The sequence below is a fragment of the Schistocerca serialis genome, chromosome 2, assembly GCF_023864345.2.
Source record: "Schistocerca serialis cubense isolate TAMUIC-IGC-003099 chromosome 2, iqSchSeri2.2, whole genome shotgun sequence".
In the NCBI taxonomy this organism is placed as follows: domain Eukaryota; kingdom Metazoa; phylum Arthropoda; class Insecta; order Orthoptera; family Acrididae; genus Schistocerca; species Schistocerca serialis.
In genome coordinates, this window is record NC_064639.1 from 198748381 (window position 1) to 198774464 (window position 26084).

Sequence of the window (26084 nt, forward strand, 5' to 3'; positions counted from 1 at the left end):
CAACTATGCCTGATGAAAGAAGCCGTCTGGGTGATGGGGGTAAGGAGGAGGCTGGTTTTGGGGAGGGTGGGGGGTGGGGGGGGATAGTATGGTAGAGGTGGGGGAGCATGTAGTGATGATTGTGGGAGAATGCAGGGACATGGTGGGGGACAAGGTAGGACTGCTGATGCAGTCGGGAGGTTTTGGGGGGGGGGGGGGAGACAAGAAGTAGTAGAGGAGCAGGGAAAAAGAGAGAGACTAGTGGATGCGTTGATGGAGTAGAAGGCTGGATAGTACTGGAGTGGGAGCAGAGAAGGGGACAGATGGGCAAAGGACAGGGACTAGCAGAGGCAGAGGCCGGGGGGGGGGGGGGGGGGGGGGGGGGGGGGGAATGCAAGCAAGATGTATTGCAGGGAAAGTTCCAACCTGCATAATTCAGGAAAGCTGGTGTTTGTAGGGAAGATCTACTGTATTTACTCGAATCTAAGTCGCACTCGAATCTAAGCCGCACCTGTAAAATGAGACTCGAAATAAAGGAAAAAAAAATTCCCGAATCTAAGCCGCACCTGAAATTTGAGACTCGAAATTCAAGGGGGGAGAAAAGTTTTAGGCCGCACCTCCAAATCGAAACAAAGTTGGTCCATTGTAATATGAGACACAATTTAGGTCGAATGAATGACGATACAGCTACAGTAGTTTAGTTCGAGTCGTAAGCTTAGCAGTTAAGCTTTACCAGGTAGCCATTGCTACGCGTCAGGCGCTCCGTCAGTATTTATACGGGTACCCTTCCTTTTTCACGTGCTTCGTCTGGTTTGAATCGATTGCTTATTTTGCTTTGATCTGATAACTGCCGTTTTCTTTGTTATAGGTGTTTACGCCACTGTAAGCTGAAAATGCATTACTGTACTGTGTCATGCACTGTTTGTCGCATTCTGATAGTGCGTGTTTACGGCCTGTCGCCGCTCGCGGCAAGGGTTGCTTTTGTGCGTGCTACCGCCGCTTACAATTAAAAAAAAAAAAAAAAAAAAAAAAAAAAAAAGAGGAATCGTCTCATTAGCGAAACAATGGCAAGAGACTGCTATTTGTTGTTACTTACACTGCTGCTTTCTTTGATAATGATCAACAAGAACCAAATAATAGGCTGCGTATGATAGAACATGTTCTGAACGAGAGTTAGGCGAAAATTTTTCTCCGTTTGAAAATCTTTGCAGCTGCTTCTTTAGTACATCAAATTCTGCACAGAAATTAGTCATCTTAGATTTAAAAATCTAATCAGTTGCCGTGCTTCATTTCTGACTGTATCACTATTAGGCATAAAAATAATACGAATATAAACATGACACGATATGTATATTCTTCCGCGTTTGCTGTTGTCTCGCTCTAGTTTCGCAGTTTATTAGGCAGACAGGATTTAAATGAGATAGCAGCAAACACGACACGAAAGAATACATGTCAAAATGTTTATATTCGTATTATTCGTATGGTGAAGAGAATAGCGCATGTGATTCACATTTCATCAGGTTCCTATTAGCAACCATCTCTTCTCACAGGTAGGAAAAAATCCAGAACGTAGAGTTGGCCATATTGACAAATATCCCAAACAGTCTTGCCAGTCGTATTTTCGTAGTACATTGAAATTCTGCTGCATTCGAAGATGAACAATACAGAATTTGTATTTACTTCGTTGGATAATGTATGAAAATGGTCGAAACTCAGGACGGAGAAAAAAAACTCGTCTTCCACCTTTTTTAAAAATTTATTTATTGACGCAGAGGTTTTGGCGCCAGCATTTATCTTTGTGTCTACAAAGCATGCTTCATATATTCGATGGCAGAAGTTAGTTGTGGCGGCACCTACTAACATTTTTCAGAACTTCTGCTTGCTTTGCACTCGATTCTAAGCCGCAGGCGGTTTTTTGGATTACAAAAACAGGAAAAAAAGTGCGGCTTAGATTCGAGTAAATACGGTAGATGGCAAAGTTTGTGAAGCAGTCATTGAAATCAAGCACATTGTTTTGGGCAGCATGTTCAGCAACTGGGTGGTCCAGCTGTCTCTTGGCCACAGTTTGTTGGTGGCCATTCATGCAGACTGACAGCTTGTTGGTTATCATGCCCAGGTAGAATGCAGCTCAGTTTGTAGGTCACACAACAGGTTTCACAGGTGGCAGTGGAATGATGTATGGGACAGGTCTTGCATCTAGGTCTATTACAGGGATATAAGCCATAAGGCAAGGGGCTGGGAGTTGGGGTGGAATGGGTGTGGACAGTGGTATTACGTAGGTTCAGTGGAGGTGGAATACCAAAAATGGTTCAAATGGCTCTGAGCACTATGGGACTTAACATTTGAGGTCATCAGTCCCCTAGAACTTAGAACTACTTAAACCTAACTAACCTAAGGACATCACACACAACCATGCCCGAGGCAGGATTCGAACCTGCAACCGTAGCAGTCGCGCGGTTCCGGACTGAAGCGCCTAGAACCGCTTGGCCACCGCGGCCGGTGGTGGAATACCACTGTGAGAGATGTGGGAAGGGTAGTGGGTAGGATATTCCTTTTTCAGAGCATAATGAGAGGTAGTCGAAAAGTCGAAAGCCTGGCGGAGAATGTGATTCCGTTGCTCTAGTCCTGGGTGGTACTGAGTCCTAAGAGGAGTGTTCTTTTGTGGCCGGATGGTGGGAGTGTGGGAGGTGGTAGGGGACTGGAGGGACAAGACTTGGGAGATCTGTTCCTGTACAAAGTTGAGAGGGTAATTTCGAACTGTAAAAGACTCATTGGGACCCTTGGTGTATTTGGAGGAGGATGGATGCGATAGCCATGGGTGGTTAGGGTGTATGGAAGGGTCTTCTTCTTATGGAATGTGTGCCAGCTGCTGAAGTGGGGGTAATGGACAGAGGTACTGATTTAGCCATCTTTGAGGTGGACATCAGCATCCAGGAAGGTGGCTTGTTGGGTTGAGGAGGACTGGGTGAAGCGAATGAGGGAGAAAGTGTTGAGGTTCTGGAAGAGTGTGGATAGGGTGTCCTCATCCTTGGTCCAGATCACGAAGAAATCATCAAGGAATCTGAACAATGTGTGGGATTTTGGATTCTGCATGGTTAGGAAATATTTCTCTAGCTGGCCCATGAGTAGGCTGATATAGGATGGTGTCATATGGATGCCCTTTGCTGTATCCTGAATTGTAGATGATACCTTCAAATGCGAAGCAATTGTGGGTGAGGATATAGTTGGTCATGGTGATCAGGAATGAGGTTGTGGGTTTGGAATCATTCAGGTGTTGGGAAAGGTAGTGTTCAATAGCAGCAAGGCTATGGGCATTATGAATGTTATTGTAGAGAGAGGTGATATCATTAGTGATGAGCAGAGTGCCTTGTGGTAAAAGAACAGGAACTGTGGAAAGTTGGTGGAGGAAATGGTTGACGTCATTGATGTAGGAGGGTAGGCTACGGGGAATAGCATGTAGACATTCTGCCGGTCCATACAGAGGAAACACTTTTTGCCAGAAATGCTACCAGTCTGGCTCAACCTAAACCCAATGTTGTACCCTGCTTGACTGAGCTCACTCTGCTATCCAACTGCCCCCCCACTGCCCCCCAAATCAACGCCTTTAGCATTCCAGAATTTCTTAACTTCAAACCTTGAGTCGCTGTAATTCCCCAATTTGCTCAAGATAGAAGCTAACCACACATCTGCAGAAAGAACCACAATACTCCATCTGAAAACTCATCCTGACCTTATCATCCTACCTGCTGACAATGGTTTTGATCTGCAATGATTACCTGGCAGAAGAACTCTACCAACTTTCAGATCACCCATCTGCAAACCCTGCCACAGTAGCTCTGTTCAAGAAATACAGCAGGATATCCAGGCTATCTGCAGCTCCTTAGACCCATGACAGAATGTCTCCCCTGCATGTCTCTCTTTCCTCACCCTACCACTCCCCACACTCCTGCCTTCTAAATGCTTCCTAAAGTCTTATAAACCCAACCATCCAGGACGAGAGAATCTCTGCTGTTGTGGTTACCTGTAACCTATCCTTCTTGTGCAAAGACACTGAGCATTTCCTCCACCAACTCTCCACAGTTCCTATTCCTTTACCACACAGGACCAGCTTACCACTGTTGATGCACCGAGCGAGGTGGCGCAGTGGTTAGCACACTGGACTCGCATTCGGGAAGACGACGGTTCAATCCCGTCTCCGGCCATCCTGATTTAGGTTTTCCGTGATTTCCCTAAATCGTTTCAGGCAAATGCCGGGATGGTTCCTTTGAAAGGGCACGACCGATTTTCTTCCCAATCCTTCCCTAACCCGAGCTTGCGCTCCGTCTCTAATGACCTCGTTGTCGACGGGACGTTAAACACTAACCACCTCGCATTCGGGAGGACGACGGTTCAATCCCGCGTCTGGCCATCCTGATTTAGGTTTTCTGTGATTTCCCTAAATCATTCCAGGCAAATGCCGGGATGGTTCCTCTGAAAGGGCACGGCCGACTTCCTTCCCTAATCCGATGAGACCGACGACCACGTTGTCTGGTCTCCTTCACCAACCAACCAACCAACCAACTAACCACCACCACCACTATTGATGCCACCTCCCTTTACACTAACGTCCCTAATGCCCATAGCCTTGTTGCTATTGGACGCTACCTTTCCCAATGCCTGGCTGATTGCATACCTACAACCTCCTTCCTGGTAGCCATGACTAACTATATTCTCACTCCCAACTGCTTCATCTCTGAAGGCATCACCTACAAACAGATCGGTGGTACAGCAATAAGCAACTGCATGGCACCATCCTATGCCATCCTATTCATGGACCACCTATAGGAATACTTCCTAACTACCCAGAATCCCAAACTCCTCACATGGTTCATATTCGTTGATGATATCCTCCATATTCCTCCAGAACCTCAATACTTTCTCCCACATTCACTTCACCTAATCTTTCTCAATCCAACAAGCCACCTTCTTTGATGCTGATGTCCACCTCAAATATGGCTACATCAATACCTCTGTCCATATCAAACCTACTAACCATACCTCCATTTTGATAGCTGCTACCATTCCTTACTAAGAATTCCCTTCCATATACACTAGCCACCTGAGTCTACTGCATCTGTAATGACAAGTAGTCCCTCTCAAAATAGGCCAAAGATCTCACTTAGGCCTTCATTGGCCGCAATTACCCTCCCGTCTTTGTACGGAAACAGATCTCCTGTGCCTTGTCTCTTCAGCCACCTATCACCTCCCACATACCCACTGTCTGGCCACAAAGGAGCACTCCCCTCATGACTCAGTACCATCCAGGACTAGAGCACTGAATTACATTCTCCTCCAGGGTTTCAACTACCTGAAATTAGGAATATACTACTCACTATCCTTCCCACATCTCCCACAGTGGTATTCACCTCCCACCGAAGGTATGCAATATCCTTGTCCATCCCTGCACCAGCCCTGCTCCCAACCCCTCGCCTCGCAGCTCATATCCCTTAATAGACCTAGATGCAAGACTTGTCCTATCAAAGGCAGGGCTACCTGTGAAACCAATCATGTTGTCTACAAACTTAGCTGCAACCGCTGTTCTGCATTCTACTTGGGCATGATAATCAACAGGCTGTCTTTCTGCATGAATGGCCACCAACAAACTGTTGCCAAGAGACAAGGGTGGATACGCTCCGGGACAACCAGGAAATCCTTGAAAAACCTGGGAATTTTTTTATCTAGGAGAAAACCAGGAAAAACCCGGGAATTTTTTTAGAATTCCAGTAATTTTTCATTGTTTTAGTCTTCAGTTAAATTTTTATAATTTTAACTGGTAAGAACTGATAGTCCAATGAAGAATTTTACTGTATCCCACTACAGCAGAATAATACTGCAGCAATAAAATGTAAATGAGAGAATAAAACCAAAATAAAACTTAAGTTGCAAAGGAAATGCGACATTTACAGCAACGAAACACAGAGCACACACAAGCACCTGCCAAAAGCAAAATGTGTGAAAGGCTTGAAGACAAAAACTATGGAATGGTTCATAACAGCAAACTGCTTCCGATGAGTGTGATGTCACAACTGTTCCCATTAAGTTCATTTTGAGCAGTTGCCAGCAGGCTCATGCACATGCGCAGTTTGAGTCGCGTATGAGCAGTACCTTCTCCTGTTTCTGGGTACTTGAAGTGTGGCTGCAGCAGTAGCAAAAAGCAGTCATGCTACACAGAAGAGTTTTTCTGGCGTGCCCAAGCTGCCAGATTCGTGCAAGAGGGAGGCGATTAGTGACCCGTGTATACGTTTAGTGATTTTTACTGTTTTCCCTTCATTTACATTTTATTTGTCAAATGAAAACAAAACAGATTTCTGTCGGCGGGAATTAAAATACATTCACATATTTATGAAAGACTAAAATATGTTATTAGTTTCAGTTTTCTGATTTTATTTTGCTTCCATATTTTTGGCAGTCAAGCATTAATCGCCTTGCACAACAATGAAGTTATTTTTGTCGGTTTGTAAATAAATGAGGCTTTTATTAATCTTTTCCAGAGATGCAGTCAATTTATAAGAAATGAAGTGTTTCATTCCACACTATTTTTCACTGAATTTCAAGTGCACATTTTCATCTTCTGGCACGTATGACGTTATGACATAATAAAGAACCAAAAAGCGCACTGAAAAGCTTAATATCAGGTTGGGACCTACTTCATTGTGCATGTGGACATATGAATGTGTCCTTTAAGCCGAATTATGCAATTTAGTATGGTTTGTGAAATTCCTATGCTCATGTAGTATCCTCTGAGGTCATATTTCTTTTATGACATCATGTAAGGTGTCTTAATGTTATATTTGTATAAACATGTGGGCTTCCTACATCATCGTTGCTGCCCATGTGCAGTAACGACTGTTTTCTGGCACTCTCTGCTGCTGAAGCTATCCCGTGTCTATGAGGTCATGGGAAAATATTGCAAATGGTTCTTTAAAAAGTATTATTTTCAAAGGAAATTTCCTTTTATGTAAGATGAGCTGTGTTATGTGTTAGAGTGTGCAATGCATTTCTTAAATTGTAGAGTGTTTGACTCTCATTTAAAACTTAACACTCTCAGGTCCAGCCACTTAGAATAATTTTGAGCCCAGAAGACAAGACATTAATGTCATTGTTTAAAATTTTACTGGCACATTTGTGTGACATATCTAAAAGTGTGACACATCTAAAAGTGTGACACATGCTAAAAACACCAGTGTTGTATGTGGAAGCTTAGCTTTTCTTGTAGCTACACTACGTACATTAATTTAAACCATTAACTTTTCCTATTTGTGTGTTCATGTTACTTAACAGTCATGTTGCTATTGCCTAACTACATCATGTGTCCTATGCTCTGAATATTTGCTGTAATTGGCTGTCAATATCATGTGACATGAGCTGTGATTGTCATTCAATAGTGCATTGGACACTCTTTCAATGCTTCAGGAACTAATGTACTGTGTTTGGCGGAATTCGAATTTATACTTTCATAATTCGAAAATATGCACCCTATTGTAATATGAAGATGCAGCGTACATGTTGCTGCGCATCAAAGGTCTTTCCAAAACCCAGTTCAAAGCATTGAGAATTTTACAGCTCCGAGGAAAAGTACACTGTCACTTATCGTGTAAAAAGTGTATTTTCAACTTGGAAGAAGTGTATTTTCACAATGGAAAAAGTACGTTTTTAACCAGGAGATCTGGGAAAAATCCAGGCATTTTCTTTTTTTGTCAACTTATACACCCTGAGACAGCTGGACCACCCAGTTGCTGAATATGGTGCCCAAAACATGATTCACTTCAGTGGCTGCTTCACAGTCTGTGCCATCTGGATCCTCCCTATCAACACCATCTTTTTGGAAATGTACAGGTCGGAACTCTCCCTGCAGTATATCCTACAATCCCGTAAAATTTCCTCCCTCCTCCCCAGGCCATCAACCTTCGCTAGTCACTGTCCTTCAACTATCTGTCCCCTTCCATGCTCCCACTTCAGCACTACAGAACAACACAGCCTTTTATTCCACCAACACACACAATAGCTTCTCTCCCCCCCCCCTTTCTCTGCTTCCCTCCTTTTCCACTCCCCCCCCCCCCCCCTTCCCCTTCCCCACAAACCTCCTGACTGCATCTAGAGGCCCTACCCTGTCCCCACCACATCCCTGCATGTTCTCACGAGCAGCATTACACCCTGCTCCACCCCTACCTTCCTATCCTTTCCTTTCCCACCCCAGCCTCCTCCTTACCCTGCCACCCAGTTTGCTTCTCCTGTCAGGTGCAGTTGCTTGCAGTTCAGCCACAGTAGCCAGAGACAGTGGTCAAGTGTCCCCATGGACTTTCTTATCTGCTGGCCATAGACAATAACATGCATGCATTGAACAGTGGTTAATGGAATATCTAACTGTCACTACAGTAAAAGTCTCAAAATAAAGGAATGCCAATTTTATTCTCTCAATTTCATAATTGGGAAAAACAGTCTTTATAATCAGCAACTGTTTGAGAGTCATTCTATCATCAGTTTCAGCATCAAAGCTCATGGATTCTAATTGTCATTTATCAAAGTTGACAAAATTATCTCCACACGATTTTGATGGCCGTACGAGATCATACACAAATGTTTCCTGAGGCTGGTTTAAATTTTAGTTCACCTTTGTTAATATTAAATAGTCACTTGTAGTAACAACATGGTATCTGCCTGTGAGTTTATTCTAGACTAACAAGTGAGCTATGTGGTTTTGCGTCTGCCCACTTGGGGTGCTCTTGTGATTGGTCGTTTCAGTCCGCCAGTGATTAACAACATTAACTGAAAACTTTGATTAAGCTTGGAACTTCAATTTAGAATGATTGAAATGTTGTCAATGTGGATAAGATCTTCAGTATCTTTAGAACCGCGTAGGAATAGTAAACAGTAAATATATATATAATCAAAGTTACGTACTTGGCACCATACCCAGCAGCTGACTCACTGTTATCCCTCTATATTCTCCAGCACAACATTGCTTCTACTCACACCACTATTCCCATGCTTCACGATCATCTGTCACTTTGTGGGATGGGTAGGTTTACCTTTCTTGACTGCCTGCTAATGTACAATAACATGAGGCTTCATATATTGTATAATAAAATGAGGTCTCAAATGTGTAAATGTCACATACCCCAAGGCATAAATGCCACTATATAAATTACTTAATAACTTGAACTTTTCTTAACAAGTCAGATAACATTTCTATTATTTCTAATTACACTTCAGCAGCACCATTACACATAATTACCCTTGAATTAGGAATAGTATTTAAAATAAAGGTAACACTGAATGTGCAAGAGGTAGTTGCCTGTTTACTATTTGATGAAACAGTAATAACCCACGTATAGCTGACACAAGCATAAACAAAAAATGTATATGAATTTTAGCTTTCAGATGGTAAGGAAGAATATATAGGCGTGGCTGTGATGTTTCAAAAGTAATAGTAAGTTATTCTGATTTCTTCATTGAGAAACAATTACACCATAATTATATCTTTTTTCCACCACTGTTGATCTAATGCCAAGCATTTGTGATTTTTTATGTTTGTTTCATTTCAAGGAGGTGATAAAGAGAAGTCGCAGACTGGTCGAGAGTGAAGAAGAATTTGTCATAAATGAAGATGAAAGGGAGGAAGAAGAGGAGCAAGAGCCTGTAGTCGAACAGGATGACAGTTCTGAATCAGGTTGGTGTTTTAGCCTGAGGAGCAAATTGATAAGTTTAACTGTCTGTGTGCACTGTTTTATTTGTTCATATTGAAATAAAATAAATGTGTTGCTGATATAATTGTATTCACTATTATACTAAAAATGAAGCAGAAACAATAAAGAAAGAGACAGAACCTTGACACAACATTACTTCTTAACACTTGAGGAAACTTATCACATAATGTCGAAATTGTGAAAAATCTGATCTCTCTCACTTTTTCAACTTTCTGCACCAAATCATCAGTAATGACTGAAGGTCACCCAGTTCCATCATCATCTTGCACATTCGTACCACCTTTAAAAGCTCTCGCCCATTTTGGTAACATCTCATCACTCGTTTCTTTCTTTTTTTTCCTTCATCATCATCTTCTTCTTCTTCTTCTTCCTTCATGTGGTTTGATGATGAACTTCAGCCGCTTCCACACAGTTAGCACTAAGAAAACGAATCACAGTGAGGATTTGAGTGTCAGCTGGATTCTCAGAGGAGGCATTTCAGATACTCCCAGACAAACATAAACACCCCAAATATTGGTGGAAATTGAGTAAAAAAAATTAAATGCAGGCTTTCAGGTAAAAATAAAAGGAAAATGTACTTGTATTATTTTTATTTCAAAATGGTACTTATTTCCTCGGCCAATTTCAGATGAAAAAATGTGGAATTTGTTGTGGGACATCGTGCTTGAGTCCCTATAGTTTCATGAATCTCAACAGGTGGCGGCACTATATTAGTCTTTGGAATAGCTTATGTAAAGGAGGTGCATTCCAAGCGGGGAGATGGCATTGAGTCTCTTTTTGTGAAAAATCAGGCACCACAGATATTCGTATGCACTTGCAGAATGCCTGCAGACTCATGGCAACGATGGTGAGCCATCTTTTATCATTGCAGCAAAAATGTACTGTTCTACCTCGTTCCACCCTACAACCTGGATGTCACATCTTTTGACTTCCATCTGTTTAGCCCAATGAAGGATGCACTCTGTAGAAAAAGTTTGTGAATGATGGGGAGTTACTGATGCAGCAAGAGGTTGGCTCTGACGTGGATTAGTGGAGTGGCACCATGCAGGCCTACAGACCCTCCCACCACATAAGACCATCACATTGAATGGAGATTATGTTGGAAAATAAGTTTTTTTTTTTTTTTCAAAAGAATGGGGAGTAATGGGGCGTATTGGAATCTTGAATAAAACCAACCTGTTTTCAGAAAAAATCCTGTTGCATTACATACTGAACACCCTCATACTTAGAAAACACACCTCGTATCTGCAGGGTGAAGTAAATGTTGGATGTCTTCATTAATGTAATTCTGCTATGAAAAGGATAGTGGATACTAACCAGAGATGCTGAGTCGCAGACAGGCTCAACAAAAAGACTGCCGAAAAATCAGCTTTCGGCCAACAACACAACACACACACACACACACACACACACACACACACACACACAAACCACACAATCACAGTCTGTGACTGCTGAGGCGAGACTGTGAGTAGCATCACATGATAGGAGAAGCAACCAGGTGGTGGGGGAAAGAGGATAGACAGAAGGGATGGGCGGGGGGGTTAGTGCAAAAGGAGAGAAATAAAAAGACTGTGGGTGCTTTGGTGAAATAGAGGGCTTTGTAATGCTGGAATAGGTGCAGGGAAGGAGCTGATGGTAAGGACAATGAGTAGAGGTTGAGGCCAGGATTATGGGAATGGAGGATATATTGCAGGGAGAGTTCCCACCTGTGCAGGGTTAAGGCCAGGAGGGTTATGGGAATGTAGGGTATATTGCAGGGAGAGTTCCCACCTGCGCAGTTCAGAAAAGCTGGTGTTGATAGGAACGATCCAAATGACTCAGTCTCTCTCTCTCTCTCTCTCTCTCTCTCTCTCTCTCTCTCTCTCACACACACACACACACACCCACACACACACACAGGCCGTTGGCCACCTAACTGCATTACTTTTCCAAATAATTGGAATTCTAAGTTACACCTGAGACCTACCGGTGCATTCTTGAATAGCAATTTCCATTGGGCATAGATAATCCACAGAGCTGAAGACCATTTGTTTCTTATGAGATTTAAATGCTAAGTGATTAGTTAGTATCTTCTTCATGCTGAAGTTACTGTAATTATTATTACTGCGAGGAAATGTATGAAAGGGCTCGAGATATACTTGTTGATTTGCTCAACTGATACCCTTTTCTGACATGTTAGGCAATGACAAATTTTACTGGTGTGAAAAATATCAAAATGAGCTTCCCATACAGTCAGTTCTCTTATCCACTTTTCCCCTTTTGCTTTCCATCCAGTTATTGCCTACAACTGCCTGAAAAATAAACAACTGATCTTTAAGCTCCATTGCTAATTTATACTGTTTCTTTTTTATAAGTGTGTTGTAGAAAATTGTATATTTCAAGAAGTCAGAATAGCTGGTCCACAAGCAAATTTTCAAGTACTGCTGTTTGAAACACTTAAAACTAGAAAATACTATCCCTAGATTTTTTGAACTTAATTGGTCCTTCATCAGGGAGGAAAGAGGGGATAGTTAGGAAAGGTTGGACTTGAGAGACAAAGTCACTCATGGCCAGAGTTCCTTTCAACTCTATACCCGTACAACTTTTCCACATCAAAGTCGGCTGTTAGCAACTGGTACATAGTCTTAACATGACAGAAGCGACGTATCACAATCATTGCAGTAGAGAGAATGGTCGCGGTGGCACACCACTGGACCAGCTGATTTTCTCCACACTCGACAAGTTGAGAACTGCCTGCTGAATGGCTGGGTGCCAGCTTATCTAGCCCAGGGCAGAAGGATATTTCCAGGACTGTTTGCACACATGTGATGGCCAGGAAATACTTCGTTGATTGTTGCTCCCCCTTCCTCTGCCGCTGGTTGATGCGCTCTGATGGACATTGGCCACAACAAACATTGCCGTTTGTTGTCAACTGTGGTACTTGCTTGTAAACACTTTAGCGTCAGCCAGACTTCACAGTGGAGTCATCAACCTACATTGCTGTGTCTGTCTGCGGTGTTGCCACTGCAGTAGGTATCTGTGGTGACTGCAGCACACAGAGCAGGGGATCAAAGGTGTTATATTAGTAAATAGTGTTCCAGTGCCAGTTCAGAGATGCTAAGAGATACACAGAGAGAAGTTCACATAAATTAAAGAGGAAGGTAAATGGAAATTGGAATAGCAAGAGACGAGTAATTTATTAAATAATGAACTTCTGCCACTTGGAAAAAAGTGGGATGTTACAGGACATTAAGGTCATAAAGGTTTTGAGATTTGAGGATGTAATGGAGAGTAAAGTTCTCTTCTACAAGGGAAACTAGTGCTGGTGAGACAAACTAAATGGCTTATTTGCTGTAGAAAGCTCTTAGCTACTGAGTGTTTGATGTTATCAGGGTGAGCAGTCCTTATGTGTCCTTTCATGTGCTCAGCAAATTTAATGGAAATCATTTCTATGTAAAAAGCTGTGCAGTGAACAGATATTACATGGTAAACAACATGAATGACTGGCTCATGTTTTCCTGCCTGTCATGCAGGATTTACCAGTGGTGAATCTTCAAGAGTAAGTGGTAGTGGATGGGTGGGAACATGGCCTTTGGGAACAATTGTGTGGATATATGGATATTAACCTTGGAGTAGGGGGGATTCCCCTGCCCACTAGGAATCGGTCTTTTGACTGGCTTGATGTGACCTGCCATGAATTCCTCTTGTGTGCCAACCCTTTCATCTCAGAGTAGCACTTTGCAACCTACATCCTCAATTATTTGCATAATATATCCCAATCTCTGTCTTCCTTTGTAGTTTTTACCCTCTACAGCTCCCTCTAACGTCATGGAAGTTATTCCATGAGGTCTTAATAGATGTACTATCATCCTGTTCTCCTCCGTGTTCATGTTTCCCATATATTCCTTTCCTCCCCTATTCTGCATAGAACCTCCTCAGTCCTTGCTTATCAGTCCACATAATTTTGATCACTCTTCTGTAGCACTACATGTCAAATACTTCTGTTCTCTTCTGTTCCATTTTTCTCATAGTCCATGTCTTACTACCATACAAATCTGTGCTCCAAACATACATTCTCAGAAATTCCTTCCTCAAATTAAGGTATATGTCTGATACTAATACACTTCGTTTGGCCAGGAATGCCCTTTTTGCCAGTGCTAGTCTCCTTTGTATGTCGTCCTTACTCCATCCGTTATAGGTTATTTTGCTGCCAAGGTAGCAGAATTCCTTAACTTTGTCTACTTCATGAGTGTCAATCCTGATGTTAAGTTTCTCACTGTTCTCATTTCTGCTACTTCTCATTACTTTTGTCTTTCTTCGATTTACACTCTGTCCCTATTCTGTACTCATTAGATTGTTTATTTCATTCAATACAAAGTGTAATTCTTCTTCACTTTAAATGATGTTAGCAATGTCTTCAGCAAATTTCACCATTGATTTTCTTTTATTTCCATCATCGCTTCTTTGATGTTTAGACTGAACAATAGAGGTGAAAGACTACACCCCTGTCTTACACCCTTTTTAATCCAGACACTTCATTCTCGGTCTTCCACTCCTATTGTTCCCTCTCGGTTATTGTATATAATGTATGTTACCCATCTTCCTGTTATCGTATGTAATGTATATTACCCATCTTTCCCTATAGCTTACTCCTGTTTTTCTCAGTATTGCACACATCCTCCACCATTTTACATTGTCAAACGCTTTCTACAGATCATCAAATTGTATGAACATGTCTTGATTTTTCTTCAGTCTTGCTTTCATTATCAGCAACCTTTACCTTTTCCTAAAGCCAAATTGGTTGTCATCTAACAGGTCCTCAATTTTCTGCTCCATTCTGCTGTATATTATTCTTGTCAGGAACTTGGCTGTATGAGCTGTGAACCTGATTGTGTGAAGATTCTCACACTTGTCAGCTCTTGCAACATTGGGAATTGTGTTGATGAGGTTTTTCCAAAAGTCTGATGGTATATCACCAGTGTCATACATTCTACACAACGTGAATAACCTTTTTGTTGCCACTTCCTCACTGATGTTAGAAATTACAATGGACCGTTATCTGTTCCTTCTGCCTTATCTGCTTTTAAGACTTGCAAAGCACTTCTAAATTCTGATACTGGAGTAGTGCCTATCTCTTCTCTATCAAATCCTGTTTTTTCTTCTATCACATCATCAGATTAGACATTGTCGTCGTCGCTCCCTATGCCCAGTAGTACTAACTGTACTCTTTTTCACCTATCTGCTGTGTGCTCTGCATTTAACAATGGAATTCCCATTGCTTTCTTAATGTTACTGCCCTTGCTTTTAATTTCACTGATGGTTGTTTTGACCTTTCATTCCTTCCAAAAGTGATTTCTTTTTTTGATTTCTGCACGTTTTTCATGTATTCATTTCACCTCAGATTTCCTGCAGTTCCTATTTATTACATTCCTGAGTGACTTGTATTTCTGTATTCCTGAATTTCCCTGAACATTTTTGTACTTCATTCTTTTGTTGATCAACAGTCAGATGGAGTATTTCTTCTGTTACCCAAGGTTTCTTCCCAGTTACCTTCATTGTACTTACGTTTTTCTCTCCAACTTCTCTGATTGCCCTTTTTAGAGATGGCCATTCCTCTTCAGCTGAACTGCCCAGTGAGCTATTCATTATAGCAGTCTGTAGCCTCAGAGAACTTCAGGCATATTTCTTCATTCCTTAGTACTTCTGTATCACACTTCTTTGTGCATTGATTCTTCCTGACTAGTCTCTTAAACTTCAGCCCACTGTTCATCATTACTAAACTGCGATGTGAGTCTATATCTGCTCCTGGGTATGTCTTACAATCCAATATCTGATTTCAGAATCTCTGCCTGACCATGATGTAATCTAACTGAAATAGTCCTGTATCTCCCAGCCTTTTCCAAGTGTACCTCTTCCTCCTCTTCTGACTCTTGAACAGAGTATTCTTTATAACCTCTGAAATTTATAGCTGTACTCAGTTAGTCTTTCTACTCTCTCATTCCTACTACCAAGCCCATATTCACCCTTAATCTTTTCTTTTATTCCTTCCCCTACAGCTGCGTTCCAATCCTCCATGTCTATTAGATTTTCATCTCCTTTTGTGCCCTGAATTACCTGTTCAATATCCTCGTATATTTTCTCTGTCTCTTCATCTTCTACTTACATTGATGGCACGTATAACTGAACTATTGTTGTTGGTGTTGATTTGCTATCGATTCTGATAATAATAACAGTCTCACTGAACATTTCACAGTAACTCACTCTCTGTCCTACCTAATGAATTCTACTCCCATTACCGAGCGAGGTGGTGCAGTGGTTAGACACTGGACTCGCATTCGGGAGGACGATGGTTCAATCCCGGGTTGGGCCATCCTGATTTAGGTTTTCCGTGATTTCCCTAAATCGCTCCAGGCAAATGCCGGGATGGTTCCTTTCAAAGGGCACGGCCGACTTCCTTCCCCGTCCTTCCCTAATCCGATGAGACCGATGACCTCGCTGTCTGGTCTCCTTCCCCAAAACCAACCAATCTACTCCCATTATACCATTTCTGACAAGAAATCCTTGCCTTCTTTCCATTTCTCTTCACTGATGTCCACAATATTTAGATTTAGCCGTAGTATTTCCACTTTCAGATTTTCTAGCTTACCTACCACATTCAAACTTCTGGCATTCCATGCCTCAACTTGTAGAATGTTATTGTTTCATTGATTATTCACTCTTTTTCTCATAGTCACCCCCTTCTTGGCAGTACCCTCCCAGAGATCTGAATGGGAGACTAGTCTAGGATCTTTTTCCAACGGAGAGAGCATCATGATGCTTTTTCAGTTACAGGCCATATATCCTGGGAATAATTATTATGTGTCTTCAATGCAGTGTTTCTGTTGCCTTCTGCACCCTCACGCTGTTGATCATTGCTGATACTTCTGCCTTTTAGGGTCAGTTTCCTGTCCCAAGGGCAAGAGATTGCCTTAGACCTTTGTTACTCCTCCTTCCTCTTTGACAAGGCTGTTGGCAGAATGAAGAAGTCTTCAATCGCCATTGCTGACGATTTTTATTCAAAATTTAAGAGGTGGTGCGGTTCGAATCCGGGACTGAGAACTTTTTGATTACTAATCAAAGACACTACCCCATACACCACAGGTCTCAGTTTTATGATTTTCAAAAATAATGTAGTTTGTCAAGGATGTTGTGGAGGTCAGAAGAGTGGTTGAGAAATGGTGAAAATGATTACCAGATATATCAAATATGTCACAATTGTACAAAACATATCACCATTTTGCCAGCTTTCATTTCTTCCACACCTCACAACAGTGCTCCGTTTGTGATGTCTTGTGAATTACACATTTTGTAGTTGGAGGCAGAATTTACATACATATTCATTTGAGTTACCACAGTAATGGTTACTTTAAATATTCAGGGTAATATATTAAGTCCTCTTCTGTTTGACAGATATGTGGAATTTGCTGGTTGCATAGAACAATAACCTGACCTTTAATCAGTCCCCTATGAGAAATTATAAAACATAGAATCAGCTACTGTTGCAGACACTATAGTATGATGAAAATAACTTAAGACTTTTAGCACTTCAGCAGGGAGCAAGTAGATGGTAATATTGACACCAACACATGCTGAGTATGACACACTGAAGCCACTGATGCTACTGTTTACTGGGTGGGACAGGATTAACTAGTCTTACTGAACTGATGATGGTGCAGAAGGGGAAACTGGCTCACAATTGGAATTACTGCAGCAGTGGTGTTACCTCTTCTCCTGCAAGCTAAAACAATCTGTATGTTATCGCCACAACTTGTAGCTGCATTCTGTACCTTATGATACATATCACATTTTACCTAATTCAAGTTCTACATTGTGTTGTTTTTGGTCTCAGTAATTAAGCTTTGTGTTTTTATTTCAGAAAAAGATGAAGAAAAGGATAAAGTGGATGAACAAGATGATGAATCAAAGGGATCACCTGCTCCAGACACAAACAAATCAAATGTGGTTAAGAAGAAAAAGCAGGTGATCAGAGATGACACTGATGATAGTGAAGGCTTAGATGGCAGTGACGATGAAATGCAACAACTAGAGGAAGAAATGGAGCGATTAGTCGAGGATGACAAAAATCATGTTGAATCTGTTTTGGAAAGCAGTGTTCCTACCGAACCAGAAGTATGCCCGGACAACCCAAGTGAGAGGTTGAAGGAATCACTAAAGCTAGTAGAAATCTTGGAGGATTCAACTACTGAAGCCCCTTCTACTGAAACACCAGCAGATGTCATACCAGAAGCTCTGCCTATTGCTGTAGTGCCCACACCCAGCCAAGAGACAAAGAGGAAATATGTGAGGAAGAAACCACTTCCAGAGAAGAAGGAAAGGAAGAAACCAGTTCGTAAAAACCAAAAAGAGCCTGAAATGGGCACAGGAACATTTTCAGAACAGCAGCGACGACTATCTGCCCAAGAAGATCAACAGTCATTCGGCCAACTGTCAGATGAGAGCAGTCCTCCCCCTCCTCCTGGAGCTGGCGTACAGGCTCTCAGAGGTATGCTTGAAGTACCACCACTTAGAGGAATGATGGGCATGCAGCAGTCATTCAAAAATTACATGGAACCACAGCAAGGTGTAACACCACCATTACCACAAGCACCAACAATAGGACAATTACCAGGTTCAGTCCCAACACAGATGCAGAAACAGCAGCCAGAACAACAGCAGCAGCAGCAACAACAACAACAACAACAGCAACGACCACAGCAGCAGCAGCAACAACAACTACTTTCTCATCAGCAAATTCAGCAGCTTTCCCATACACTCCATCCCCAGTTGCAGCAGCCACCACCACAGCAGACACAACTTCAGCAACAGCAATTACAACAGACACCACCTAAACAGCTACAGCAGCAGCAGGTGCAACCACCACAGCCACAGCAACAAAAGACACAACTGCCACAGCAGCAACTACAGCAGTCTCCTCAGCCGCTGCCATCTCAGCAGCCACATTCTCAAAACCAACAAAAGCAATCTCAGCAACAGCAGCAGCCACTACAGAAACAGCAGCAACCTTCTTTACAGCCACAGCAACATCAACAACTTCAAAATCGCCAGCAGGTGCCACCCATACCATTACTGCAGCAAACCCAGCCACCTCAACCACAATTGCAGCAGCAACCTATCTTACATCAAGGTCAACCACCCCCGATGCAGAGACTTGAGGCAATGCATGTTAAAAGCATACACAATCCTCCAAATGTGGTCGGAATGCAGATAGATAGAGCTAATGATCCTCCTCCTGTCTCAGGTGAGCAGAATATTATAAGAATGAGTGGTGAAGTGCAGTCACCACCAAAACGAAAAGGCAGAGGTCGAGGAAAGGCAACATTGGCTGCAGCGGCTGAAACTGCAATTGGTGTGGGTGATCAGACGCGATATCCCCCACAATCCCAGCAGCAGCAGCCACAGCAGCAGCAGCCACAGCAGCAGCAGCAACAGCAGCCACAACAACAGCAGCAGCAGCAGCAGCAGCAGCAACAGCAACAGCAACAGCAACAGCAACAACAACAGCCACAGCAGCAGCAGTCGTCACCACAGCCCCAACACTACCCTACACATGCAACTCCTGTCAATAGCAATGCTACAGGCAGTGTAATAACACGGATGCTACAAGCACAACCAGTTTCTCAGCATTCTCCACAGAGCTTTACTGCAGCAGCAGCAGCAATGGGACATAAATATTTTGGATCAAATCCTGACCAAAGATATGCACCTGTTTCACCTGGGAAACCTGGAAGGATACCATCTCCATATAGGTAAGGGAATGATTAGTTTATTAATATATTTTAGAAGATAGATTACAACACTTCACTTTTTAATATATGTACTGTCCCCCTTCCCTCCTCTCTCTCTCTCTCTCTCTCTCTCTCTCTCTCTCTCTCTCTGTGTGTGTGTGTGTGTGTGTGTGTGTGTGTGTGTGTGTGTGTGTGTGTGTGTGTGTGTGAATATCAACAAGCAGCTGTTAGATACAACAAGGCATTGGGGTATGATGGATATTTTATTGAGTTTTATGCAACAGGAGAGATTGCCATTTGTAGCTTCTGCTATTTATTCTGTACTTTTGAAATAGCGGGCTGTCCATTATAGAGGCTGCAAACATGGGCAACTTGAAAAGGTCCTATAAAATTGATTTCTTGATTGTGGAATGTAATCTCTCATTGTAGAATACGAGACCATGGGAAACTTGTACATTGATGAATGCACACACCAAGGACAACTCCAGGGACGATTTTGTTTCTGAATGGTGATAAATGGCTGAAAAGAAATGATTCAAATGAACATTTTGAGTGGCTTCAATTGTTAGTAGTGAGGTACTGTTCACAGAAAACTGTTGGGTAGCCAAAATTGTATTCTGAAAGCCAGGTAGTGGCAGTTCACCTTAAGCCTAGAAAAAGCAGTGCCAGAATACATTAAAAAATCCGGTAACTTTTTGAGTGCGTCATTATTGAACTCATTGATAGAGCTGCATATTTTTTTTGGGTCAGTTACCAGAGGACTTCAGCATGCTTCTGCTAACCAAAGAATCACAAATACTTGCTATATGTACACATGTGGTATGTAACTGGGGGTGGGGAGGGGCTGTCATATATTAATCTGCTTTCAAATTTATTCTGACTTCCCTGGAGGAGTTAATGGTTGATTCATTAATCATACATATGTCGCAGGAATCATAAACATAACATTAAAAATGTCTATTAATGAAGTAAGAATTATATGAGTAGTTGAAACAATCCACATAACTGCATAAAATTTGGAAGTAAATGTTTCTTTATTCATCATTGTGGATTGCAAGTATATCAGTCTTTCTGGGAGATGATAAAGAAACTCACACCATAACCTATCAGTTTCACACTGATATTGAATTGTCAAGTTGTTCTTGCAAGTTTTCTATTGATTTATGTCCCTTTCACTTGTAGTTCATCACTGTCAGTTACATACACTGATGTGCCAAAGAAACTGATCTAGGCATGCATATTCAAATACAGAGATATGTAAACAGGCAGAATACGGTGCTGCGGTCGGCAATGCCTGGATAAGACAACAAGAGTCTGGCGCAGTTGTTAGACCAGTTACTGCTGCAACAATGGCAGGTTATCAAGATTTAAATGAGTTTGAACGTGGTGTTATAGTTGGCGCACGAACGTTGGTACACAGCATCTCCTAGGTAGTGATGAAGTGGGGATTTTCCCATAAGACCATTTCATGAGTGTCTGTGACTATCAGGAATCCGGTAAAACATCAAATCTCTGACAACACTGCAGCCTGAAAAAGATCCTGCAAGAACGGGACCAACGATGACTGAAAAGAATCATTCAACTTGACAGAAGTGCAACCCTTCTGCGAATTGATGCAGATTTCAACGCTGAGCTGTCAACAAATGTCAGCGTACGAACCATTCAACGAAACATCATGGAGCCAAAGGCCCGCTCGTGTACCCTTGATGACTGCATGACAGAGAACTTTACACCTCATCCGCCAACACCGACATTGGACTGTTGGGGATGGAAACATGTTGCCTGGTTGGACGAGTCCGTTTCAAATTGTATCAAACTGATTGGTGTGTATGGGTATGGAGACAACCTCATGAATCCATGGACCCTGCTTGTCAGCAGGAGACTGTTCAAGCTGGTTGGGCTATGTAATGGTGTGGTGCATGTGCAGGTGGAGTGATACGGGACCCGTGATGCGTCTAAATATGACTCTGTCAGGTGACACGTACATAAGCATCCTGTCTGATCACCTGCATCCATTCATGTCCGTTGTGCATTCCGACGGACTTGGACAATTCCAGCAGGACAATACACCCCATACATCCAGAATTGCTACAGAGTGACTCCAGGAATGCTCTTCTGAGTTTAAACATTTCCACTGGCCACCAAACTCCCCAGACATGAAAGCATTATTGAGCATGTCAGGGATGCCTTGCAACATGCTGATCAGAAGAGATCTCCACCCCCCACCCCTACCCTGTGCCCTTATGGATTTATGGACAGCCCTGCACGATTCATGGTGTCAATCCTCCAGCACTACTTCAGACATTAGTCGAGTCCATGCCACATTGTGTTGCAGCACTTCTGCTTGCTCTTGAGAGCCCTACATGATATGAGGCAGGTGTACCAGTTTCTTTGGTTCATCAGTGTATAATTTATTTACATTTGTGTACCTTAAATGTGTTCTGTTAGAGATTTAACTGTTGCTTTTAAACTTTTGCATTTTTTTGTAATAAACAACAGGCAGCCACCAGGTCCACCATCTGCTAGCAGCCCTGGTATGATGCAGCAACACTACACCTCAAGACCTGGACTCATCAGACCACCTCCAGCAAATACTGCACCCATCAGCCAACCGATGCGGTCAAGAGTCCCAGCTACACAGCCAACATCATTGTATCACGGGTCACATCACCCACTTGATCCTTCTCCTTCAGGCGGTGGCCCCATTTCAGTGGCCCCAGGACCAAGTGTTGTGCAACGGCCAGCGGACGGCAGCCAGCAGCCGGCACCCACTATGGCTGTGCCTGTCGCTACAGGCAGTCCTCTCGGAGGAAAGCCGACAGCTGGAGCTGTTCCTGTATCTCTAAGTACTCCGTCTCCACAGCCTCCCCCACCTTACACCAGGCCTCGTTTCCCATCAGATGTTCCTCAGGCGGCTCCAGGTGCCCCGCCAGCTGCACGACATTCGTTTTCTCCTGCAGCTCACATGCACGCACAACCGTCTCCTCCTCCTCCGCAGCATCAGCAATCCCCACATCATTCGCTTCAACAGGGAAGAGTTCCCAGCAATTACCCGCCATATCATGCTCCCCCGCCTCCTCCCCCCCCTCCGAGCTATCATTACGGAAACTACCCACCACATCCGTCGGTAACAGTTGCTGATGAAGGCCTCCAGCATTCACCGTATCAGCCACCTGCTTATACAGACCAGTATGTGAATCCTGCTGTAGAGCCACCTCATATACAGCAGTTACCAGATCACAGCACAAGTGAATCAAGGCCATATGAAGAGGACAGTGGAGGGGAGTTTGGCGGCCTTGTCTCGTACTTCTCCAGTCAGCGGGAAGATGACTTGGATGCGTAGCAACCTTTGTATCTGATGACTCATATTATTTATTTTTATTGGCAGCTAAGATATATTTGTTTGTGTGTGTGTGTGTGTGTGTGTGTGTGTGTGTGTGTGCGTGTGCGTGTGCGTGCGTGCGTGCGTGCTTGCGCGCGCGCTCACGTGTGTGTGTGTGTGTGTGTGTGTGTGTGTGTGTGTGTGTGTGTGTGTGTGTGTGTGCGCGCGCGCACATGCATGTGCAAAAGTATGCAGGGATGTGTGTGCATGTCACACAGACTTGTCTTTACTTGTTCTCCCACTCACATATTCCTGAGTGGTTGATGCATGATGAATTTGCAGAACAAACTATTAAGTATTAAGGTTGTGTGGTACTATAACTGTTTTGAAACTTTGTGCAATTGATAATTTACTGGAATGTATGCACACCAGTGACCCAAGTTGTGATTTTTTTGTCTGAAAACTGTAAATATGTGTATATATAAAATCGCTGTATATTTACTATGTATACATATAAACTCAGAAACATTTACATGTACTCAGATATGGCTATACATATTTCATTGTGATTCTATTTAAACAGGTGTCACAGAATTTTAATGTTAAATGTTGTAGTATGTGTGGATGGAGTGATTTCCAGAGTGAAGAGAAGTTTTATATGAATTGTTTATATAGTACCGTTATTAGGTACAACATTTTCATATTTTAGTGTGTCTATACTTTTATTTTAATTTTATGTGACATTTATATTCCTCAACTATTGGAGAGCATCGTGAAGGAATGAATGTGGCTGATCTGTTATAAGCAGTCTGTAGTTTAGTAATCTGCATTTATCACAATTTAATTATCACAGACCTTTCATTAACTTTCAGTCTGAATTTATTATACACAGTTGATGTGCTGATACAGTTTTTGTAATTGTGATTAAAAGTGCTGTCCTATACACCAAAAACAAGCAAAAAGTGTGTTGAGTTTTGTTTCAGGAAAGCAGCAATGACACGTTTCTTTCCTTTAAACCAAAGACCTCTATTATGTTACATCACTGGCAGGATTTCAAAGTGACTTCATAGCAAAATTGAGAATATATAATAAATAACTGCATTGGTCTTATAAATTTCATTTTACTTCAAAAATAAAAGCTAAATTCATTAAAAATTTATATATTTTTGTGCTGGCGTTATAAAATTTTTGTGACTTTGAATCATTTTGGACCTCGTGGGGGGGAAAATAGTTAATTATAAAATGAAATGTGACAAATGCAGTTCAACTTGGTGTAAAAAAATAAGAAAACATTGCAGTATTAGGACATTTTAAGCTGTTATTGAAATGTGCTGATGATATGCAATCAACTAAAATATTAAGAATTTAAATATATGTTCATCACATTTTTTGTGTCATGTTTCTGATTAATTTCTCAACACACAGTAACATATGTAGAATTTGTAAAGAACTGTGAACATAGTTTATGACTGTTTGTGAATAAATTTGCATCTAGTGTATACATTTAAAGATTATCTTGTGTCGTACGTTTTCCTTTCTTTGGTTTCATAGTATTGCAGAATTCCTAACAAAGAAAAATATGACTAGATTTCACATTACACCAGACACTCAGGCTCTTTGCTTTGCACAGATAATTCAGAAAACAGCTTACAACGTCAAGAGGATAAAGCTTGTTGATGATGTCTGATCCCATACCATACATTAGTATTATAAAAGTATTATGGTGTATGCAATACTTTACACAATTTAATGCATTTAAATTTTTGTTTATTACTTGATCTTTTGAGAGTAAGTTGCCAGTATTTTCGGTTACTATTTTTTGCTGTGAAATAACTACATTCAGAGGCACAAACAGCATCACACATGGCATAAACAGTATTCTCTGTAAAATATTTGACTGACACTATCAAATGGAATTACATGGTACCTACACTTTTTTTATTATATTGGCAAATATCTGCAATATTCAACAGGGCGTCAGAAAGATGACAAAGATATTAAGATTTGTTTGCCACTAGCCGTAAAATTTTAGTGCCAGACAGAGAGCAGATGACTGAAAACACATTTGCAGGATAAAGAAGCACTTATTATTTACTTCAATAAAATTTAGCACTCAGTGTAAACTACCAAAGTGTAGTGGCATTGTATGAGAAGTACAATAAGGTTTTGAAATCAAGAAAAGTGGACAGGTACGTGCACTCCTGTTTACATTGAGTTAGTGTAATATGTACTCAATTCAATTACTTTCCTTTTTACATTGAGTTAGTGTAACATGTACTCAGTTCAATTACTTTGATGAACACCAGATGCTTCTGTAGTGTAGTCTTGATCAAATTGGGTAACATAAAACAATCAATCGTTAGCTAATGCTTCTCGTGGGAGTCTTCTCTTTCCAGTATTTTTTCATCCTTTTGCTCTGTTGTTTTCTCTGTTTCCTGTGGGAAGTTGTTGGGTTTTTGTACTGCAAGGAATGTAGGAGATTATTAATTGTTATTTAGAAAGACTATGTTAACAGTGCAAACTTTGTGCTTAAATTTAAAAAGACCATAAAATATCATGTAACTTCTTGGTGTGATCATGAAAACAAAGTGGATAAAGTAGATGGCTGATTGGAACATAATACTGTCATGTTATAACTATCATTTTCAGAGGGATGCCCAAATGAGGTGGTGCAATGGTACGACACTAGACTCATATTTGATGCAGTTTGCCATTAAATGCTCACATGGCAGGCAGCAGTAATTAAGTTGCCTAAACTCATTTCTGTCTTCACAGACTGCTGTGACTTGACAATTCGGTTCCTATTACCTTATATAACACAATACGTTTTGGTTTTCTCAAAGAAAATTTTGAAATTAATTTACTTCTTAGAGCTTCTGAAACTTTATGCAATACAAATACAGGGTGTACATGAAGTCCAGAAACACTTTCAATTATTTATTGCACAAGAACTAAACATTATACAGATGTCATACATATTGTATTTGGAAGAGAAACTCTGAAAGTTTTTTTTACAAACATTCGATATGCGAACCATGAGTGATCCAGCAGACGTCAATATGGTAATTGAATTCTTGCCATACCCGTCCCAGCATGGCATCGTCGACTGTGGCAGTCGCTTCCTGTGTTCTCTCTCGGAGCTCTGCTACATCAAATGGTAGAGGCGGTACATACACCAGATCTTTAATGTGTTCCCACTGAAAAAAGTCAAATGGAGTAAGATCTGGTGTTTTTGTCAAACTCCAACACACAGAAAACTCGCTCTGCACC

General features: G+C 41.7%; 1 protein-coding gene across 2 annotated transcripts in view; it reads left to right on the top strand.

The window, feature by feature from the left end:
* The window catches only part of LOC126456936 (uncharacterized), a 144339-nt gene extending 120016 nt beyond the window's left edge, over positions 1–24323 (top strand). For both annotated transcript variants that reach the window (XM_050092872.1, XM_050092873.1), the window contains exons 17-19: positions 9565–9688; positions 17623–19513; positions 21992–24323. In XM_050092872.1, the coding sequence (XP_049948829.1) occupies positions 9565–9688; positions 17623–19513; positions 21992–22835 (2859 nt within the window). In that variant the 3' untranslated portion in view covers positions 22836–24323. The remainder of the gene's footprint in view (positions 1–9564; positions 9689–17622; positions 19514–21991) is intronic.
* Positions 24324–26084: the final 1761 nt, after the last annotated feature.